Raw genomic sequence first — 21,992 nt, 5'->3', positions numbered from 1 at the left:
GGATAACCCGAACGGCAATGCCCGAAACTGATAATGATCCTTCAATATGGCGAAACGCAGAAAGGCTTGGTGTGGTTCCCAAATGGGAACGTGGAGATAAGCATCATTGAAATCCATGGATAATAGGAACTCTCCTGGTTCCAAGCTCGCAATAACGGACTGCAGAGACTCCATTTTGAATTGATACATCAATGACTTGAGGTTCAAGATGGGCCTGACCGATCCATCCGGTTTGGGTACTACAAACAGGTTTGAGTAAAACCCCATACCTCGTTGATGTTCTGGAACTGGGACTAGCACAGATGATACTAGTAGAGACTGGAAAGCCTCCTGTAGAACCCTGGCCTTGTCTGCAGGTATGGGCAGACTTGTAGTGAAGAACCGAGGTGGAGGGGGGACCTCGAACTCTATTCGGTACCCCAGGGAAATTAGTCTGCGGATCCACGGCTCTGGAGATGTCTGGTTCCAAACTTGTTGAAATCTGTGCAGGCGGCCTCCCACTGTAGGTGGTCCCAGGTGGGACGGAAGACCGTCATGCCACCTGTTTTTCAGCTGGCTTAGGCTCCTGTCTACATGCAACCGAGTGTGGGCGACCTCTACCTCTGCCGCCTCTTGCTTGGGAGGAAGCACCTCTGGCTCTACTATGAAAGGAATGTGGCGCACGAAAGGAATGAAAGGAAGGTCCAGTATAAGATCGTCTGGGAGCCGGTGCAGTAGACGGGAGGAAGGAAGACTTACCCCCCGTGGCCTGGGATATCCATTTGTCTAATTCCGGGCCATTGAATGGTAAACCCTCCACCGCACGCTTGGATTCTGCGTCCGCATGCCAGGCGCGCAACCAGAGGGCTCTGCGGCCGGAAATAGCAGAAGCAGATATGCGAGCACTAATCTGAATGATATCTTTTGACGCTTCTCCCAGGAAAACTGCAGACTCGCGGATGTGTTTAGCTAGTAAGCGTAACTCTGCTCTAGAAGTACCAGAGTCCAAACCTGTAATCAACTGGTCAGCCCAGCAAACCACCGGTTTGTTAACCCAAGCAGTAACAAGGGTGGGCCTAAGTAGAGCACCCGCTGCGGTATAAATAGATCTTAGCGTTGTCTCCAATTTACGATCCGAAGGATCTTTTAGTACTGTAGCTCCCAGTACTGGGAGTGTTGTTTTTTAGAAAGACGGGAGATGGACGCATCTACTGGAGGGGGTGTTTCCCACTTCTCCATCATGTATGATGGAAAAGGGTAGCTAGAAGGAAACCGACGCGGAATTTGGAACCGTTTATCCGGTTGCTTCCAGGCCACTGAGAGCTGCTGTTGAAGATGCAGTGAGAACGGAAAAACCGCCAAACTCTTTGGTTGTTCATGAAATAATTCACACTCCTGGGATGCAGGAATAATATCCTCAGGTAAGTTAAGGATTTTTCTGACCGCCAAAATTAAAGATTCCACCCCGGGAGAGGTGGACTCTAACACTAGAGGGGTATCGTCCTGTAATGCTTCCTCCAATTCCCCTTCCTCAGTATCCTCCGTAGTGAGGAATTCCTCGTCAGACTCTTCTGACTGGAGAATAGCCGATAAAGGACGCTTTTGTGTCGGTCCTTGTAAGGAAGTGGAGGGAGCGGACACAGCTGTACCCATTACCTGTACCAGGGTGTCTAGAGACTTGGTTAGCCCAGCAACCCAGGGAGGCTGAGACTTGCGTGCCTCAGCTAACTCAGACGTTAAGTCCGTCATTACTCCTACCATGTCAGCGGCCCATGTAGGCGCAGGTGAGGCAGTATTAGCCACAGGTGGATCAATTGCTATACAAGCATCACATAACGTGGACCCAGCAGCATGCGGCTTGGATAGTTTGTTGTTACACCTAGGGCAAACAAACATCTTTTGAGACGCTTTTGTTCTGTTTGACATGGATACACACAGTCACCACACACAGAAGGACAGAGTATATACAGAAGTAAAGAAAACAAAAAACAGAAGGCTGGCTTGGGACACAGAGGAGGAGCACACCCCACAGATAAGATTCCCTGCACCCCCAGTGTATTATGCACAGTCTCTGCTTAAATTGTAGCTGCTGTAGCCAGGAATGGGGAGCCAAAGAATCCAGCCTTCAGTTCTGCTGCACTTCTCCTGTATAAAGGAGAGATGCAGGCAGTTAAGAGTTAATAAACGGCAGCCACGCTGTTATCTACAGCCGCTTGCCGAATATAGAGAGAGCCCGCGTTAATTAGGCCCCGTCCCCTTCTTCATGCCCTAAGGGCTCCAATATGGCTGCTATGTCAATCCCCCCCTCCCCTCCGCGCTACCCGCGTGTATCAGCGGGGAGAGGGGAGAAGCAGGGAGCAGCGTGTAGCGCTGTGTATTTCTAACAGCGCAGGGCAGCGCTGACATCGGGACCTTTTAGCGCTGTCTAGCTATGCACACAGCAACACAGCGCAGCCTGCTGTGTCAGCGCGGAGCAGCGGGGGCAGGACCCGGGGGATGCGCAGCTTGTTACTCACTGCGTGTCCCCGGAGGCTTCTCTCGGCAGGTCAGCAGAGTCTTCTCTTCTTGTGTGAAGACTTAGCTGTGGCGCTAAGGAGCTGTCAGGAGCTCTTGTAATGAGCCCTGTGCACTCATTCCTGGTGTTTGCTAAAACACCAGGGCGCCAGGTACCCGGACCCCACCTTTTAGATAGGTGGCGAAGGGTCTATAGGTGTGTAAAAGATGGCTTAAAATAAAATAAAATTAAATAAAATAAATGTATATGCTGGAGCACAGCATAATGTGACCAGCTCCTAGAGGCACATTTTCTAAACTGAGGGCTGATGGGGCATAGAGGGGGAGGAGCTTCACACTTCTAAATTATTTAAAGTGCCGGCTCCAATTATCCACGCCTCTATACCAAGCGTAAGCACCTCCAGTGTCCCCTAGTGGATGAAAGAGAAAATATTATATTAGGTTTTGTAAATGACGGTTCAATTGGAAAGAAATATAAAATAATGCATTTTGAGATTTAAAGTATGCATACAATTTACACTTTAAACAAAAATCTATAGTGTGAATTTTTGAAGGATGTATATATAGATATATACTTCTGAGTACTGAATCGTATCATGCAATGTAACTCTTGTGTTTCTGAGGCAAAACAGCACTTTCTTCAATACTAATTTGAAGAACTAGTTTAATCTAGAATTAACTATTTTATTAATATTAGTATTTACTAAAAATCCCATTCTGACTAGTAAAAAAACAGTAAGAACTTACATCTCTCACCGCTAAAAGTACATTAGGTAACAATAATTGTACTAAGGGGACAATAATTGAGAGAGAAAAAAAAAGTATTACACAAAACATTAATACAATCCTCTTAATTTATTTCATCAAGGTATGCAATTTTGGAATTTCAAACAGGGTTAAAATGTTGTCAGGCCTGTGCATGTATAAACTATTTTTTTTTATCTTCTATATTATCTACTGGCATTGCCAACCTCAGATAACAGGTGGGAAAATTCCACCCTGGTGTTTAATATACAGTATATTAAATATGTGGTTCAATAGGTTCAACAAGAAAGTAAACGAAATATCAAGTGCACAAAGTGAAAATATATGTAGAATGTAATATAGGCGGAATGAACAAAGCAGAAAATGTATTAAGCCTTGGAGAGAATGTACATTGACATAAAGTACCAACCAATCAGCTCCTAACTGTCATTTTTCAAACACAGCCTGTAAAGTGACAGGAGCTTATTGGTTGGAACTTTCTCTCTCTCCACTTTAACTCTCTCCAAGGCTTATCAATGAATGAATCGTGCAGTCTTAAGTAGGGTACACACTAGACCAGGGGTAGCCAACCCTGGTCCTCGAGATCTACCAACAGTGCATGTTTGCAGGTCTCCTTACAGAATCACAAGTGAAATAATTAGCTCCACCTTTGGATCTTTTCAAATGTGTCAGTGAGTAATGAATACACCCGAGCACCAGCTATGTGGCCTGGAAAACGTGAACTGTTAGTAGCTCTCGAGGACCGAGGTTGGCTACCCCTGCACTAGCCCATATGTCGTCTGATCCGGCGGATCGTACGACATATCGGCCACATCGGCCAGTGTGTACCCGTTATGTCGCTGATGATGCGCCTAAGATTTTTTTATACTTTTCTTATATATTCCATTCTACTGTACATATATTTTCACTTTCCACACATGATTTGATTTATTTAGTCAGTATTGAACCTACTGCGCCATCTATGTCATTTATTGTTTATGAAATGTTTTAAAGTATGTCTGTGTTAAATGTATATTATTCATTCAATAAATTTATATTTTTATGTAATACATATCAATTAATATGTATTTTTTATTTTTTTTTAACAGTTATTGATGGATTTAATTATTAATTTTTGAAGTATTTACAATCATTGTTGCATTTATATACATATTCATTTTAGATACTAAATGTTAATTTGATCTTAATACTGTATTGAATGGTCTCAGTAACAAATTACCATATGTTAAATAGTGACTTGATAATACTTTAAATCAGAGGTTCCCTGACTTTTTAAAATCACGGCGCCCTAAAGTATCAGCATTGTTTTTACGGCACTCCTAAGCGAAACGTTTGTTATTGAGAAATTCAGAAAGAATGTAAAAGTAGTAAAGTGAAGTCAATTGTGCTTACCTGTCATCCTTAGGGTCAGTTATGTGGTGGTGGACAGGTTTGAGCTTCTGTTTGTCCACATATATACATTACATTGACCATAAATAATTTGTTTTGGTGCTGGACCACCTACCTGAGGCACCCCTGCAAGTGTCCCGAGGCACCCCAAGGTGCCGCGGCACGCAGTTTGGGAACCACTGCCTTAAATGATTATCTCTAGATAAAATGGCTTGCAAGAGTACACAAGACACACTACAAAAAAAATACAAGTCTGCCATCCAGTGGGATATACAGGTAACTGCAATTGAACTGCCAGTATTAAGTATGCAGAAATACATACTGAAGACTGCTTCATTCAACAAAGTATTGTTATTATTATTATTATCACTTATTTTGTGAAGCAAATGATATAATCGGTAGTAATGCATAAAGTAGGGTACACACTGATAGCGATATCGTCCCTTCCATTGAACGAGCGATATACAGTATCTATAGTACAGTATCTATTCACAGATGTGAATGGACAAATATTCTCTCTGTAAAGCGCTGCGGAATATGTGTGCGCTATATAAATAACTGGTAATAAATAAATAATAATATAGTGCATCTGCTGGTGTGTACAGCGGATATGTCTGTGAACGACATCGTTCACAGAGGCATCCGATCTGCTGTGCAGCAATGTAGATGAAGATATATCTTGCAGATATATAATTTCATCTGCTAGTGTGCACGGGCAACCTGCTGATCGCCTGTACACATGCTGCAGGGACACGGCGGTGAGTGACAGCTCAACTGGGCGGGCACACTTCCCACCCAGTTGTGACGTCAGGCCTAACACATCGGGCAAACGATTGGTAAGTGTGTATACACTTACCAATCGTTAGATAGGTTGACCTAGTGTGTACCCAGCTTAACTTCGGAAATAACAGGCATCGACATAAGTATGCAAACTGATTTACAATTACAAGTAGACAAAAGTTGGAAATTTGCTCAATGGCAGTATAAGTACAGGGGGCTGTACACACTGGGCGATATATCGGCCGATATATCGCCAGCGCGTCCCCAGGTGCAGCACAGCAAATGGCCGTTATATCTGCAGATATATCAGTGCATCTGCTGGTGTTTACGAGCGACCTGCTGATCGCCCATACACATGCTGCAGGGACCCTCAACTGTGCGGGCATTTTAATCTAAATGCCCACCTAGTTGTGGTCAGGTCTGACACATCCAGCGGACGATTGGTAAGTTTATATGTACTTACCAATCATCAGATAGGTCAGTGGGTCTGACCTAGAGTGAACCCATCATCATGCTCCCCAGAAGCACCAGACCTCCTCTGTAAGCCCCCTGCTCTGAAAAGAGTAAAGATCTTTACATAGTAGACCCGGTGGCCTATAAGGGGTCAAGCGGCACAGTAAGGATCACCAACCACATTTTGCTATGGGGCGCGGCGATGCACGGTTAAGTCCCTGGATATGCTCCTGTTCATCAGATACTACAGGCTAATGGTGCGTACACACTGGGCGATAAAGTGGACAACTGAACAATAATGATATTGTTATCGTTCAGTCGTCCACTTTATCATCCATTTTTAACCCCAAAAAGATGAACGATGACAACGACGCGCGTTCCCGCGGGTCGTTCGTCATCATCGTTCATCGGGCTGACATGCAGGCCAACATAACGATCTCGTCAGGTTGCTGCATGTCAGGGAATGGGGGAGAGAGCCCGGCGCTGAACGATATCGTTAATGATATCGTTCAGCGGCTGAGCTCAATGTCATGAACGACATTGAGCACAGCCTGCCGGGGACAACACTACACGATATCGCTCAGGGAGCATATCGTGTAGTGTGTACCCACCATAAAAGGTCAATATGGGAAATGAAAACTGATTACGGCTTTAGGTCAAACAGTGGTGATGTATAATAGAATGGTCACACTGAGAATCATTCAAGGACAAATTAAAAATTCGGAAAGTTGTGAAGGATGTAAATCAAAGCAAAGTTTGGAGACTTCATTAATTAGAGTCAGAGAATATTAAGGAAGAGGAGAGTAATAGATCACATCTGGATGAACTACAAGAGTGATTGGGTAAAATTTGTGTAAAACGCATTTTATATATCAATGTTTTGAGAGGCATATATGGCATCAGTAGCTGACAGGGAGTGCGGTCTTTGTAGTGCCATATTGGAGAGTTTTGGGGTACCTCCAGATAATTACCTCATAAGAACAAGGTCAACTGAAGTGAAAGAACACTGGTTTATCATTCGCCCTTAATAAAGATTCCAGATTACAGAAAAGAAATTACTGTCTATTACTGGATGTACTCTTTTGATATCTGTGAATTAATGTAAGATATTTATTCTCAAATGTATGTCTATTTGCCTGAGATAATGATAAAAGAGCGCCATTCCACGGCCATTATTTTCTGTTTATGTTGTATCTTTGAGGATGTGGTCAAATTCCTCGGCCAGTGGTAGGCTGCTTGTTTATATTTGCGTAATTTGGGATTTATTTATTTTTAAAAATCATCTGCAGACTGTAATTCATAAGAGAATATTAGGATACCATGAAGGTGGGGTTTCATGGCTCAGCCTTATGGCACTCCAACAGAGAGGAATTGTGGAGCATATCCCAAAGATGAAGACATTGGATTTCTCATTAGAAATATATGTTGAAAAACGGAAGTAAAACATCATGTACCTAAAAAAATGAAGGACTTGTCACATCAGGGTGTGGTATATTTTGTCACCATTCATAATGTCGCCCAGTTTGTAATGTTGACGTGTGGCATGTCGTCACTGATGAAATGTCAACATGATTAGAATGTCGACAAAATGTCCCTGGTGGTCTAGTGGTGACTTACCTGGTCTGGTTGGTCCAGCAATGTCTTTTTACGGTCCAGTGGAGACGTCCTGATGACTTCTGGCAGATCCTGTGGTGCTCCAGGCGGTAAGTATATCGCTAAACCCTAACCTTTACCCTCCTCCTAGTGCCTGACCCTAACCTCCCCTCCCGTAGCGTAAACTAACTATCTACTGCCATGGCCTACCCCAACCTTCCAGTCCCTGCAGAATGTTCAAATTTATCAAGTCGACATTGTAAATATGTCGACATTCTGCAAATTCCGACATTTTCAATGTCATTCAACAATGTCAACAACAAAACTGTCGACATTGTGGTATCGACATTATGGATGTCTACATAAATACTGACAATATGACTACATTCCGCCCCAGCATTAGTGGTCAGACATATTAAAAGAATAGATATGCCTGCAGTTACTGAATAAATTACTATAGTTGTGGTAGTTAGGAGAAAGGTTATTAGAATTACTCCAGACTCAGAGGAGCCATGTGCTACAATCCATTTAGCATTCATTCTAAACAAAATAATGGTATGAATTAATTAATATTTCCTACTCTTCAATAGGTAAATCAGAATATGAACCATCCATCATAAGAATAAAAAAACACACAGATACAAAAAAGCCATCTAGGCAGGAATTAAACATTTAAAGAGAAATTAGTGCTGCGTTATTTTAATTAAATGCAGCATGGTAAAAAGCATTATCTTGACATGCCCCAGTAATGGAAGTGAAGGCTACTTTACATTCAGTGTGCATGTGTACCTTGGATAATTGACCCGGTGTTGGCATTTTAATTATGCCACACAGCCTCTTTGAACTATGATAATATTACACAGAGTAGACATCTCCTTACAATTTGCAAGAATACACAGAGTGGAGAAACAGTCGGAGCTGGAGACAACACAGGGGAAGGTACAAGCACAGTTAGATGGCTTAAACCGCACTGATTGCAAGCTCTTTAGAACAGACATTTAGGGCCTGATTATTACGGATTGCTATTGCGATCGCAGCTGCGATTACGCATGCAGTTCTGCTGCAAAAATATGCTAATGTTTGCAACTGTTCACCCGGCAGAGGCGCCCACTACCGCTTTATCACATCTGTAAGACCTCGCAATCCTGCGTATACATCGGTAACATCAAGTAACATCGGACCCTCATGCAGAATTACAGCAGCTCTGATCTGTCTCAGAAATTGCAACTCGCGGCGCACGCAGTAAGTTCTCAAGCTGCGAATCCCATCATTGTGGCTAATTTATGCAAGCCCAGGAAAATGGGCTTGCATAAAGCACTCCCCCATCACCATCCCCAAGCGTGGTGGCTTGGTATCTATGTACGTGATCGCAATATTGGCCGGCGCACGCGCACTGAGGTGCATGCGCAGTATTCACATCGGCCAATCTGCAAACGCTGTTGCAATTGCGATCCGTGATGAATCAGACCCTTAGAACCTACTTAGATTTATACTTAAGCAATTCATTTCAAATTATGTATTTCATTATATCCCAAAGTATTTACTGTTATCATGTTTGTCACTGAGGGGTAGATGTACTAAGCTTTGGAGAGAGACAAATGGATGGAGATAAAGTACCAATCAATCAGCTCCTGTCCCTTTACAGGCTGTGTTTGGTTGGTACTTCGGGGCCCAATTATCAACAAGTTTTATCACACGCAAGTAGTTTTAAAACTCGCTGCATATGATAAATGGTGCTCAGCTCTCAACTGTCATTTTTCAAATAGATGACAATTAGGAGCAGATTGGCTGGAGCACTATTATCATACGCACCGAGTACCAACCAATCAGCTCCCAACTGCCATTTTTCAAACAGACGACAGTTAGGAGCTGATTGGCTAGAGTACCATTATCATACGCAACGAGTATTAAAACTCTTTGCGCATGATAAAAGTCGTTGATAAATGAGCCCCACAATATCCATTCACTTTATCTTTCTGCTTAGAACATCTCCCACTAAAGCACATAAAGCATACAAAATAATGTTCTGAGACAAATGCTTTTTACAATCTAGTTTGTGATGCAGGACAAATATGAGATATTAACAGCTTCACGGGTAGAGGAATTCTAGCAAGTACAAGTACTAGATTACATGTATCTGATCACAATAAGTTCCTAAGGATTTAATGTCCTTAGAAAGCCAAACAGAATATTAAAGGAAATGTCCTTCAAAATATGCACAGTATAATTTACTAAAAGAGTAAGCTTCCGTGCCTCACGTGCCTAGTTTAGTGAGCACGTGGCATAGGGGCTGACACTGAGTCACACGCAAAGTGGCTGTAGTGTTGGGCAGAACCGGAAGCCTGATATACTATCTTATGCTAATGTGAGTATCTGTTCAACTAATGCGGGGTTTAATGCCCACTGCTTTTACACCAGCTGCCACAACCAGCATCATTAGTATCAGCACTTGCACCAGCTCCATGCCAGGTTCAAGAGATCTGTCAGAAACAGGCTTCTCTTTCCGGTACGAACTCAGCATTCGCATGGAGCTTGTGATACACGCCCATGACACCACACATAGGTCAGGGTGGTTACGTATGATCGCATTGTCACCGCTCATTTCCCACCCCGAAATACCCTATTTCACAGAAGACAGATCCGGCTAAGTTGCATCCAACAACAGGGAGGATATACACAAAGATGCATAAATTGGCATCTGGGCCTTTTGCATCCATGAACAGAGATCCGCGTGACTAAGAGTCAGCCTGCAAATGGCAGAGTCTGCAGGATTAGGAAAATATGACATATGATGTTGGGTGGCAGATAATGGTAAATAATGCCCAGGAGCGTATGATATATTATGTACTGTATTGGCTGTGTAATATTCTGGTAATTTTACTTTACAACTAGATAAAAACCCTGCGTAAATGTCAACCCTTGCAATATGCTCAACTATATTTTTAAATTAGAATTGCTGGCTTATAAAATGTGTCCCTGCCTTATAACTTTTACAGTAATTCACAAACTGAAGGTGGAGCTTCAGATCTACACCTGTCCGTGGTAGTGTTTGAGTATATTTGTCAGTATTCAGCTGAATTGGTCCTTAATGTGTCTATTAAGGAGGGCAGAGGGTATGTAGGGTGGAATAGATCATGGGAAATGTATGTGTGTAATATGTACATGTTCTGTGTGTATATAGTTATACATGGGAATACATGTGAGTCTGTGTGCATTTATGTGATATAAGCATGTATCTCCGTGTACGCACACAGCGATGGAGCAGTTATTCACTAAACAGAGGGTTACTCCATTGCAGTACAGGTGATTTCAGGTACATTTGTATTACAATTGGAGAGAATTGCTATCATTCACTTCCTAGGGCTGTCTCTTGATCATTACTCCCTTATCTTTGCCTTCAGCAGTGTCTCACTTACTAGGTTTTAGTCTGGGTACACACTAAACGATCTGTGTACCCAGCGATGCAACCGGCGACTCCCCTTGCCGGTGGGCCAACATATCGGGTGGCTGGTACAGACTAGATGATCCGGTGCTCGACCATCTGATATGACGTCTCCTGCCGCATCTCTCTGCATGGGGTCGTCAGTCACATCGTCAGGTTGGCCTGCATGTAGGGCCGACCTGAAGATGCAGCTGACGATCTCACGGGAGCGCGCACCGGCCGACAGAATTTTGTCATTCTGATCCATCGGGATTTATGAAAATCGCTTAAAACATTGTCTAGTGTGTACCCATCTTTAGATCTATTAATATAGATTTATTTAGCAGAATTATCCCCCTGACAATTCATACATGAGAAACCCAAGGCTTACAAATACTGTATTTTATGTTCTTTTATATTGCAGTTGCCATATCTGTCAAGCTAGTTGTAGTCTAATAATAACTGTCTAAATAGTTTTCACACAAGCCACAGAGAATAGATGATGGAGTGTCAGTCTAAAAGAAAGTAACCATTAATTATATATATTTATTTATTGTCCATGCAGAGCAACAAGAATGGTAGGCTGGAAGAGTGAATACTATTTAGACAGTTATTATTAGACTGTAACTAGAAAAAGGAAAATTCAACGCTCAATTCATACCATCAAATTTGATTTTTTTTTTACCCCAGTATTTTTGCTTTTTTTTTTTTTAAAGCCTTTTGCGCTGTGCTTTACAATTGGGAAAAAAATTAGATTGGGTAATGACAGACATACATATATACTGCAGTATGTGATTTATAACAAAACAAAAAAGAGTGAATCTCTTTAGTTAAAGAGTGTCTGTCGCCTAGAGATGGTACAGGAAGCTGTGACTGTACCAACAGGTACCCATCATTTCATAAAGAACCAATGCTTCCAGCCTCAGTGATGTCACTGACACCATCTGTATGCATTCTCTCTAATACTGGTTCAGAACACATTGGTTCAGTACTCCATTGTAATTAGAAGAGAGACATCATTTAAGTTATACTACTACTTACTAAAATTTAGGAATGTTTTCTCTTATCCAGAAACTCAATATTCAGAAGGATAAAGGTGAATTCTTGCTGCAGCTGCTCTGTGACAAATATAATCATCACGAGCTACGTGCTAAAATCACTGTGAGAACTGCTTATACTGGGCATACACTACACTATACACTATACAATTATCTGTCAGATATCTGTCCAATCTGGCTGGTTGGAATGAAAACCTGGTAATGTATGGGATCAAATGACAACCAACTATTTACTCACAAACACTGGAAAACAGACAAAAATGGTCATTCAGACAAATTGGTTAAAACACACAAATTTAACCAATTTTAACAATTTATTTTTTTTTGTTCGTTTTCCAGTGTTTAAAACCATATGATCGACTGTCATTTGCTCCCATACATTACCAGGTTATCATTCCAACCAGCCAGATTGGACAGATATCTGACAGATAATTGTATAGTGTATGCCCAGCTTTAGTGAGGAGAGGAATGCCAAGTGTCAGCGTGTGGACACAGATATTTTATACAATTGAGTATTATTTAGGCACAGTGCTGCATATTATAGAATATCCCAAGCGATGTAGCGATCAAATAACTGTGCATTAATGGTAATGTGAACTGTACTCCATTTGTAATATTTGCTGATAATTGCATGAGCCCAACAATAAAACTCAATATATACATAGGAATAAAATATACTGCAATGCCTTTAGGGTTTAACTTGCCAGTGTTTTGTATTGAGTGACCATACTATCACCTATTAGTGTGTAACACATTTATTTAGAAATAAATCAAATTTAAAAGGACTTATTTTGATTGGACATCAACATGTTAAACTTGGGACTTTTACTTAACAAATTAATGTTTTAATGTCTCATATTAGGTAGAAAGCAGAGTTTTGTATCTGAATATAGAACATGTATTGTATATCTGACAAAGGGCCTGATTCAGACCCGCTCGCAAGCGCTATGCACTCGCAAGCTGGTCGATGGCCGGGCAGTGCGCACGCACTGCGTGCGCGAGCCCCGGAGCGAACGAGAAATTACTCGATCCGGGGCTCGGAACAAAATGGGGTGGCTGTCGATGTTGATTGACAGCTCGCCCCGTTTTGTAAGCGGGGAGGGGGGGGTGGCTTGCCAAACGGAGGCGATTCCCGAAGGAACGCCTGCCGTTTGAGGGCGGCCCTACTGACATCACTCGTGATGTCAGTAGTTGAGCTTTCCGCTCTATTAGAGCAGGAAGATCACTGGGGCTTGCGGGAACGAGACCCTACCACAAGGTCACCCACAGCTTAGCGAGCAGCCAGGAGGCCGGCTCCAAAAGAAAAAAAAATGCCCTGATTCAGAGCGAGAGCTCTGAAAGAGCGTCCGGCTCTGAATCAGGGCCAAAGTTCTATATAAAGTATATGGGGTAAATGTAACAGGCTGCAGACTGCAGGCATCGGCGAGTTCCATGGGAGACTGCCCAATGTTTTAAAGTAACAGTCATTTAAAAGGCAATAACAACCTGGTCTTGTCTTTTAAATGACTGCTACTTTAAAACATCGGGCAGTCTCGCAACAGAACTCGCCAATGGTTGCAGTCCACAGCCTATTACATTTACCCCTATATCTTTATGCTGAATGCAGTGTAAACTCTGCAGACTAAGGGCCTGAGTCAGCAAGGAATGCAAGTGAGAGAACGCACGCACTCGGCTGATGTTTTCGAACTGCGCATGCATCACACTTCACGTGTGCGAACTAGCCAGTGTGATCGTGTAAGGGTACGCAAACTACATGCCGTGTGTACGCAAACCCTACCGATATCGATTGGCAGGAAGTGCCGTTTGTGGGTTGTGACGGGGGGGTGGTAGTGCGAACACAGACGTACCTGTGCGTTGGGACGCCGTTATAGGGGCATGCATAATTAAGGCAGTGCGGCGGCATACGCAGACAGAAGACTCGATGCACGCAGGAAGTGACCATAATCCTGCACGACAACAGGTCAACCTCTATTGTGCGTATGGTTCTGATGGTTCTCAATATTACCGATGTTTCTGCTGTCTTGCGGACTACTCGGGCTTTGATTAAAGGGAAGTGGGCGGCATTGTGTAGTGCTGGGGGTCTGCATCTTATGCTGCCGTTGTAGTGCGTATGCACTGTTTAGCATATACACGCAGTGGCCGACACCCCCCCAAAAGATGCACTAACATTGGGGATCAGGGTAGATATCCCCAAATATCCCTGCTGAAGCTATTTGGGGTACTTAAATGCTCTCATTAGCTGCTAATTAGCGTCTTTGCACAAGTGGTGAAGAACAGCATTAGCAGTTTTTTTGTGAAAATAACTAGTCCCAGCATATTGGGGTACATGTGCAAGCATGGTTAAAATCGCAAAAGTGAGGTTTTTAAAAAATGTGAAAAACCCACCATCAGCAAGCACCTGCAATAAAAAAACCTCCCCCATACTTGCAGATCCCCCCCCCCCAAAGTCTATTTCTCTAGTTTTTAAGTTTGTACCCCAACTTTGTACTTTTTCGCCTCCTTTTTCAAAGTAATTTTTTTGGGTGTTCTTTAATTTTTTTAGGATTTTTTTGAAGCAGTTAACCTTTGGGGACCTGTCCTAAGGGTGAAGGGTGGTTTCTCTACCTTTGCACCCCAAAACCGCAATTCTGCACTTTTTTAAACAGCTATTCATAGGCGAAACTTTTCCAATGGGTACATTGCATTGAGTTTTCGCACCAGCGAAAAATCTCCACAATTGAATACGGGGATAAGTTTCCGCTGGCAAAATGACGTCACCAACGAAACAGTTTCACCGAAAAAAGGCTTTTCGCATCTAATTGAATACGACCCAAAGTGTTTGTGTTTTGTCCTGTTGAAAGCATAATGCAATACATATATTTACATATATTTACATCAGTTTATTATTCCAGTCTCACCAGTAATCTGGCTCAATGATCAGTTGCTCTTTCATAAAGGATACAGTAAGCTCCACCAGCATCGAGGGCACCATTGGTTGAAATTGCGCAGACTGATAGCACAGTCATACCGATAATAAAGTAAGACAAGATTAGCATGCCCACCGTCTCGTACAGGCCAGACTGTCCCACCACGAACCCTGCAAGGAAAATGGCATATAAGGTTATTCGAGACATACCAGAGGTGTTCGTACATGTGTATGCGTACATTAAATGTAAAGGATGACAATGTTCAATTCATAATATGTCCCCTTTGCTAGCGATTCAGGTGAGCAGAAGTTGGACAGACAAATGATTATGTAAAATCAATACTTAATCTTAGCTGTTTATGTCCATAATCCCCTTAGCCCTGTACTACCTGAAAGTTCCCCCTGGGTTGGGTATGAAATCCCGGCTGTTGGTATGCTGGTGAGAATACAGATATCGGCATCCCGACAGCCAGAATCCTGACACCCACAACAACTAATGGTAAGTGATTGGCTAGACCTGTCAGGATTTCAGCGCCGGTATTTAGACCGTCGCCATCCCGCACGCCAACTACATCCCGTTCTCCCCTTATAGCTGCTGTCATTTGGATTAAGGAAGTTGAGGGGCTTGATAAAGTCATGACAGCAGGCAGTGATGATGTCATCAAGCATGACCGCTATATGGACAAACATTGCAGAAATGTTAATATCCAGGATACCTCCCCCAACCTGGACCCCTCACTCTCATGGGTATCATTGTTTAAGAGAGGGGAGTCCCCTTTTACAAATAATGTGAACCAAGAGAAGTTATTCTCTAGTTATCATGTGTACAAAATCACAATAATTACTATATCCTCTTTACTTTAAGTAACCAATAAAGAAGAAAATAAAAATCAATGTAGAACATTTATTTGCTGCCTGACAAGTGTTGCATTAAGAAAATTAATCTCTGTGTAATACTTGTGGATGGATACACTTATCTGATGTCTGCTCACAGCTCTGGATTAGGAAAATGCCACCCTAAACATAATGGATGCTTCAATATACATTAAAGGGGGGATGAGGTCATAATGTCGGAATTGAGAATGTCAACATTGTTGATATGTTCACAATGTTGACATCTGAAATGTCGACATTCTGCATAGACTGGCATCGGAGGGTTAAGGTTAAGGTGGGTACACAGTAGACGATATGTCGTTCGATCCCGCGGATCAGAGCGACATATCGGGTACATTATCTAGTGTGTACCCATGATATGTGCGCTCCCTTGGGTTGTTAGCGACATCGCCCATTGACACTACTGCAGATGTCGCTAGTGATGTCATGCTGCAGAATGCAATTGAGACACACGTGCAGTGCAACACACATGCGTAATGCCAAATAGTCACTCGGTCTGCATAAACATGGGCATTGCGTCCACTGCTGGACCTGTCCCAATGTGTCATTACTATAGAATATGGGATCTCAATGCCCACAGATAAGTGGAATGTAAGTAGTGTTGTGGAGAGTTGTGTGTTGAAAATTCTGTGTAATATGTTATGGTGTGATAGTGGCCCTAAACACATAATATCAAGTGGATAAAAACAATTATCAGTAAGCATATAAGCTATATGTAAGCATTTAGAGTATATCTGTGTATAGGGAATTATATAAATATAAGAAATTATATGTGTGTATGTATATGTGTATATAATATAAAATGTATTTTTAAATATGTGTAAAATGAATGAATAACCATAAGGACATGGTTAGGCTGGGAGAGAGGGTTTAGAGTTAGAAACTAGGGGAGTTAGGGGTTAGCACTGGCCATAATTACCACCAGAACACACAGCTAGAGCTGCCATACCAGGTAAGTCCCTCTAGACCACCAGGGATGTTTTATCGACATCCTAATCATGTCAACATTTCATCAGTGTTGACATGATGTATGCTGATGTGGTCAATGTCGACATGCTGATCAATGAGGTGCAAGCCATCACCACATATAAAAGATTAATACAATACACTTTCTTTGCTGTTTTATTCCTCTATTTTTTGTTTCAGTAACTGTGTTATTGCACTTCCAGAAACTTTTCCTTATACTTTCAAAAGTATTATATTTGTTCTAGTTCATCTACTATCATCTTCCACTGATGGTGCCTCCTGTATCACTGTGCTGGAACGCCAATAAAACAATTCAGCATGTATCACCGGTTTCCGGGCGGGTCACCAGTTTTAATTTCAAAATTATTTAGCCAGCGTTTATTGGAATTAGAACCACAAGCCTGCAGGTCATATCATCAATAAAAATAACAACTCATATAAATGGTGCAGTATATACTACTGTCATGTTTGCCTATTATACAATGCAAGAAAACATTGTTGTTTTTCAATGTGCTATCTGTCTGGTAAAGATAACAGAAACAAGGCATCCTGTATGTGAATGCGGGAACTCTGTATATTCAACCCCAGATGCTGATGCTCTATTATTATTATCATTTATTTATATGGCGGCACAAATGTTCCGCAGCGCCTTACAAAGTACATAAAGAAGTTGTAGACAAGCGACTTACAGAACAATACAATACAGGATCAGGACATGGATAATATATATATTGCTACATTAGCGACCATAACACCCAGATAAGCAACAGAGCATAAGCAGCCAAGTGTTAGGTGCCCTAGTGGTGAGTAAGTAGATGAAACTAAAGTAGGGAGAAGCACAAGAGGGTAGAGAGCCCTGCTCGTAAGAGCTTACATTCTATGTCACAGCTTCCTTACCTCGCTAACAGTCCTGTGGCAAAAGAAGCTGAAAAAGGGTAGCAGTCTGAATTTAGTATAGTGCAAAGAGTATAGAGCGACAAACTTGTGCAGTGTGGTTTTAGTGTTAACTCTCCAGTATAAATATGTTCACGGTAAATGTGGAATATGGAAAACTCACTAGATGGGGGCGATTCAACAGTTTTTTTGGTCATGCTAATTAATGAGCGCCCAGTTTGATATTCAATTGTTCTGGGCGCGCATTAATTATCGCCCTCTTCGCCGCCTAAAAGACAAGGTTTAGCCGTCTAAAACAGCTAAACCTGTCTTAATTTCTGGTTAGGGCGCGCCCTAACCAGGGTGTTTCAGACACATTTCTGCTCGTGCACTCCTGAGTGCGTGCAGAAAGGTCGGTGCCGGCAGCTATCGCGCCCTGACAGAGCAGCAATTGAATTGCTCTGTTGGGCATCTTAAAAAAAAAAGCTGCCGGCAGAACATTAAATCGCCCCCAATGAGTCTAGAAAAGCACCTAGTGGGCATGCAGTCATAGTCCTGAGCATCAAGCGATTTAATAACAGATCTATTTGTATATCAGTGATTAAATACACAAGTATACCCAGCTACTGTTGCCAATCAACTGCTGGAGAAAAACTACAGAGCTTGAGTCTGCATAAATGACTAGAATAAGAGAATTTGGCTATGGGCACATTAACAACTAGAAATTAAATTGGCAATGTGAATCTAGTGGTAGGCTATGGAATTTGATTTTGAAAATCACAATCCTCCTTTCTCAAAACAGTGAAGAATTTGTCCATGATCTCAAACACTTTTGCCCGTCCACTATTCCTTGCTTTCTGTCGAAGGTAAAAAGAGGTCAAAGCCTAGCCCACTTTTCTATTATACCTCCTTCCTCATTAATCTCATCTCTTCCTGTTTTCTACAATTGTAATAATAATTTTATGGCCATTTAGCTGTTACGTAACTCTGGAAAGAAATCAGACAGCTGAACTGCCTTTATTTGTGTACTGCCTTAATTGGTGCATTATGGATTTTAGATTTTTAAATATCTTTGTTTACTTGCGTTGATTCGAGCACATGCTTAATCTTATACTCCCAGATCGAAAAAATAGTGTCCCACTAAAAGTAGCAGATAACTATAATTCCTGAAAGTTCTTTAGATGCCTTGCATATTAGGGGCCTCATTTAGGGCTCTATTTATTAACATTATTTTTAATAAAATAAAGTGACAAAGGGTGTTTTCACACCCTTTTTGTAAAATTCTACTCCAGACCCTAATGATCACATATTTTCAGTAAGTAATTGTAATGGGAAATGTGATCTGCCCATATTTACTAAAAATAAAATGTGAAAAAATACCGGGGGAAGCCCTGTGTTAATAATGCCACCTGGAGGTGGTGTTATCTAGGGTCTCCCCAGGTTCCCTTACTCCTGCTCTGTCGGCACCAGTGATCAGCTGTGTGGTCTAAATAGACTACAAGCTGATCACTGAAAAAAAAATTGTTTAAAAAAAAATCACTTACCTGATCCGGGGATCCAGTGCCCAGTGATCAGTGCTCCAGTGATGTTCTCTGGGGCTCCGGTCAGCTGGTCTCCAGGCTCCTGTACAGTTAAGGAGATGGGAGATCAGCTGACCGGAGCCCGAAAGGACATCACCGGAGCACCGATCACCGGAGGTAATTGTGACTAAGCAGGATGGGAGGGGGTCGCGGTATCCGGCGGCATGCGCAGACACAGTCTCCCTCTAGGGGACAGAGCTTTATCCCAAGCTCTGTCCCTGCAATGGATTTTTGATAAATCCCTGGGATATATCCTAAATTTGCAATGCGAATTTAGTGCGGTATTCATTTAGTTTTGCATCCGCAATAAAGTTCCGCCTGCCGGACTTTTCGCCTACATCGCATCTATTGGACGCGGAAACTTATTCACCATATTCAATTCCAAAAGAAGCAAAAATTGCAACCCGCGAAGTCAGAACAGGCGGAAAGTGGTGTCAAAATCGGGGAAATCAGCCTGAACCACCCAAAACGATGCACTAACACTGGGGATCAATGTTGTAGTGCCTGAATAGTCCTAATAAAACTGTTTGGGGTACTTAAGTTGGTTCAATAGCCTCTAATTAGCGTCTTTGCACAAGTGGTGAAGAATGGCATTAAGCTGTATTATTTTGAGACAATAAGTAGTCTTGGTACATTTGGGGCAACTGAAAATGGGTGCTAGCATCTTTTAATGTCTCTAAGGTTTTAATAAAAGTGAAATTCCTCTGTCATACAAGCACCTGCAATCCCAAAAATACTTGGCCCCTTCTTAGAGCTCCACCAGAATCTTATTTCGCTAGTTTTTGAAGTTGCCCCCCCCCCACTTTGTGCTTTTTCGCCCCCAAAATGAAAGTACTTTTTTGGGGTGTTCTTAAGTTTTTTTCTGGATTTATTTGACACAGTTGTCCTTCGAGGGCTATTCCAAGGGCTGAATGGTTTCCCCACCTTTGCACCCCAAAATAAAAATGTTGCACTTCTTTTCTCCTGCTATTCAGAGGCAAATCTTTTTCACCTATTACATTGCATTGACTTTCTGCATACGCGAAAAGCGTGTGGAATTGAATACAGAGATAAGTTTCCGACACGCGAAAACACACAATCGGCGGTACTTTTTCGCAGATCTTGGCTTTTCGCGTCTAATTGAATACGGCCCTTAGTTGAAAATATAACACTACAACTGCATTTTAGATGCGGATTGTAGCAAATAGAACCCTTAGAATTGACTGTAAATATGCACAGACAGGTTGAGCACTGAAGGCTTGCCCAGATCAATTATACAAACAAAAATTATACAAACAAAAATTAGGTCCCACACGAACCTTAACACTGCATTATGGGCATATATTTATTTTCCACTGTGGATTGAGTAACTATAGTAAGTATAACTACTCACAGTACCTATTATTCTCCTGATTACAATCAATATGTGTATCACAATATGTTTGACTTAAAATCTAGTACAGAGGTTCCAAACTCGGTCCTCAAGGCACCCTAAAGGCCCCCATACATCAGAGATTGATTGCAGCAATCGTGCAATTTGCAATCGATTGTGTATAAAATCTTTACCTTTTTCAATCAATTGCAGAATTGCCACAATCGATTGAAAAAGGGAAAGATTTTTATACACAATCGATTGCAAATTGCACGATTGCTGCAATCAATCTCTGATGTATGGGGGCCTTAACAGTCCAGCTTTTAAGGGTATCCATGCTTGCCCACAGGAGACTTAATTAATCCCTCAATCAATTTGATTTAACCACCTGTGCTCAACCATGGATATCTCTAAAACCTGAACTGTTGAGGTGCCTTGCGTACTGTGTTTGGGAACCACTGATATAGTATATAGATGTATCTGGAGCAATGATACAGCAGCCAATGTCACCAACTTATTCGCCAGGCCAAGCTGTTTTAATGACTAATGGGGGGTATACACTTAGCGAATTTAAACAAGCGATTGCACGATATCGGGCAATCGCTTGCAAATCGCGCATGCATCGTGCATGCATCGGGCATGTTTTGGACGGAGGCAGCCTGCGATGCGCGTGCCCGCAGGTCGCTTTTAACATCAGACATCTCCCGTACATGCAGGTCAACCTAGCATGTGCGGGGATGAGGGATGTGCCGGGGCTGAACGAGTGAACATTCAGTCTAGGCACATCACTAGCTATACAAACGACAGCACGATTGCAATGTCGCAATCGTGCTCTCGTTTGTGTATCGCTAAGTGGATACCCCCCATAAGAATATGGCGATAATGAACACTGTATCCTTGATAATAACAACAATAATCATAAGCAACTAAATAAGTGCTAAACACCCTAAAAATTCATAAACAACCCCAATGTTAGACTACTTTCCCCTAAAACAGAGAGAGAAACATGAGGTCCCCTCTGTTGAAGTGGAATTATTTTCAGAAAGATAATAGAAACAAATGGTAAGAAAAAAATATTGAAATAAATCAAAACACCTAATTTCACCACGTTATATAAATCAAAACACGTGTCTCATCTTAGTGCCATGGAACAGGTGTAACCCAGTGGGAAATAAAAAACATAAAGTACAACATGACTGCCAGTCCTGGATTACTATGAAATGAATTGATCTGGGCAAGTTTTCAGTGTTCAACCAATTACAAGTGTTTTCCCATACTTCGGCTAATAGCAATGGGCTGGTGGTAAAGTTCCTGTGATTAGTTGAGAGACTACTGACCCTGTATGTCAACTGAGGCCCTCATTATTCTGCGTCATCTGGGATTCGGACTGAGCCATCATATTGTACTTTATGTTATGCATGAATTTTCTATACCCATATTGTAATTTCACCCCATTTCACCAATGCAATTG

At 42.0% G+C, this 21,992-nt stretch overlaps 1 protein-coding gene across 1 annotated transcript in view; it reads right to left on the bottom strand.

Annotated features, from left to right (window-relative positions):
• The window catches only part of LOC148542678 (solute carrier family 12 member 9-like), a 302,682-nt gene that overhangs the window by 254,931 nt on the left and 25,759 nt on the right, over positions 1–21,992 (bottom strand). The window contains exon 2 of the mRNA XM_088467466.1: positions 14,894–15,028. Within this exon, the coding sequence (XP_088323592.1) occupies positions 14,894–15,028 (135 nt within the window). The remainder of the gene's footprint in view (positions 1–14,893; positions 15,029–21,992) is intronic.

Source organism: Taudactylus pleione, unplaced genomic scaffold (genome assembly GCF_031769625.1).
Source record: "Taudactylus pleione unplaced genomic scaffold, aTauple2 ptg000010l, whole genome shotgun sequence".
NCBI classification, from domain to species: domain Eukaryota; kingdom Metazoa; phylum Chordata; class Amphibia; order Anura; family Myobatrachidae; genus Taudactylus; species Taudactylus pleione.
The sequence above is the reverse complement of the archived record's forward strand: the minus strand, read 5'-3'. Positions and strand labels throughout refer to the sequence as shown.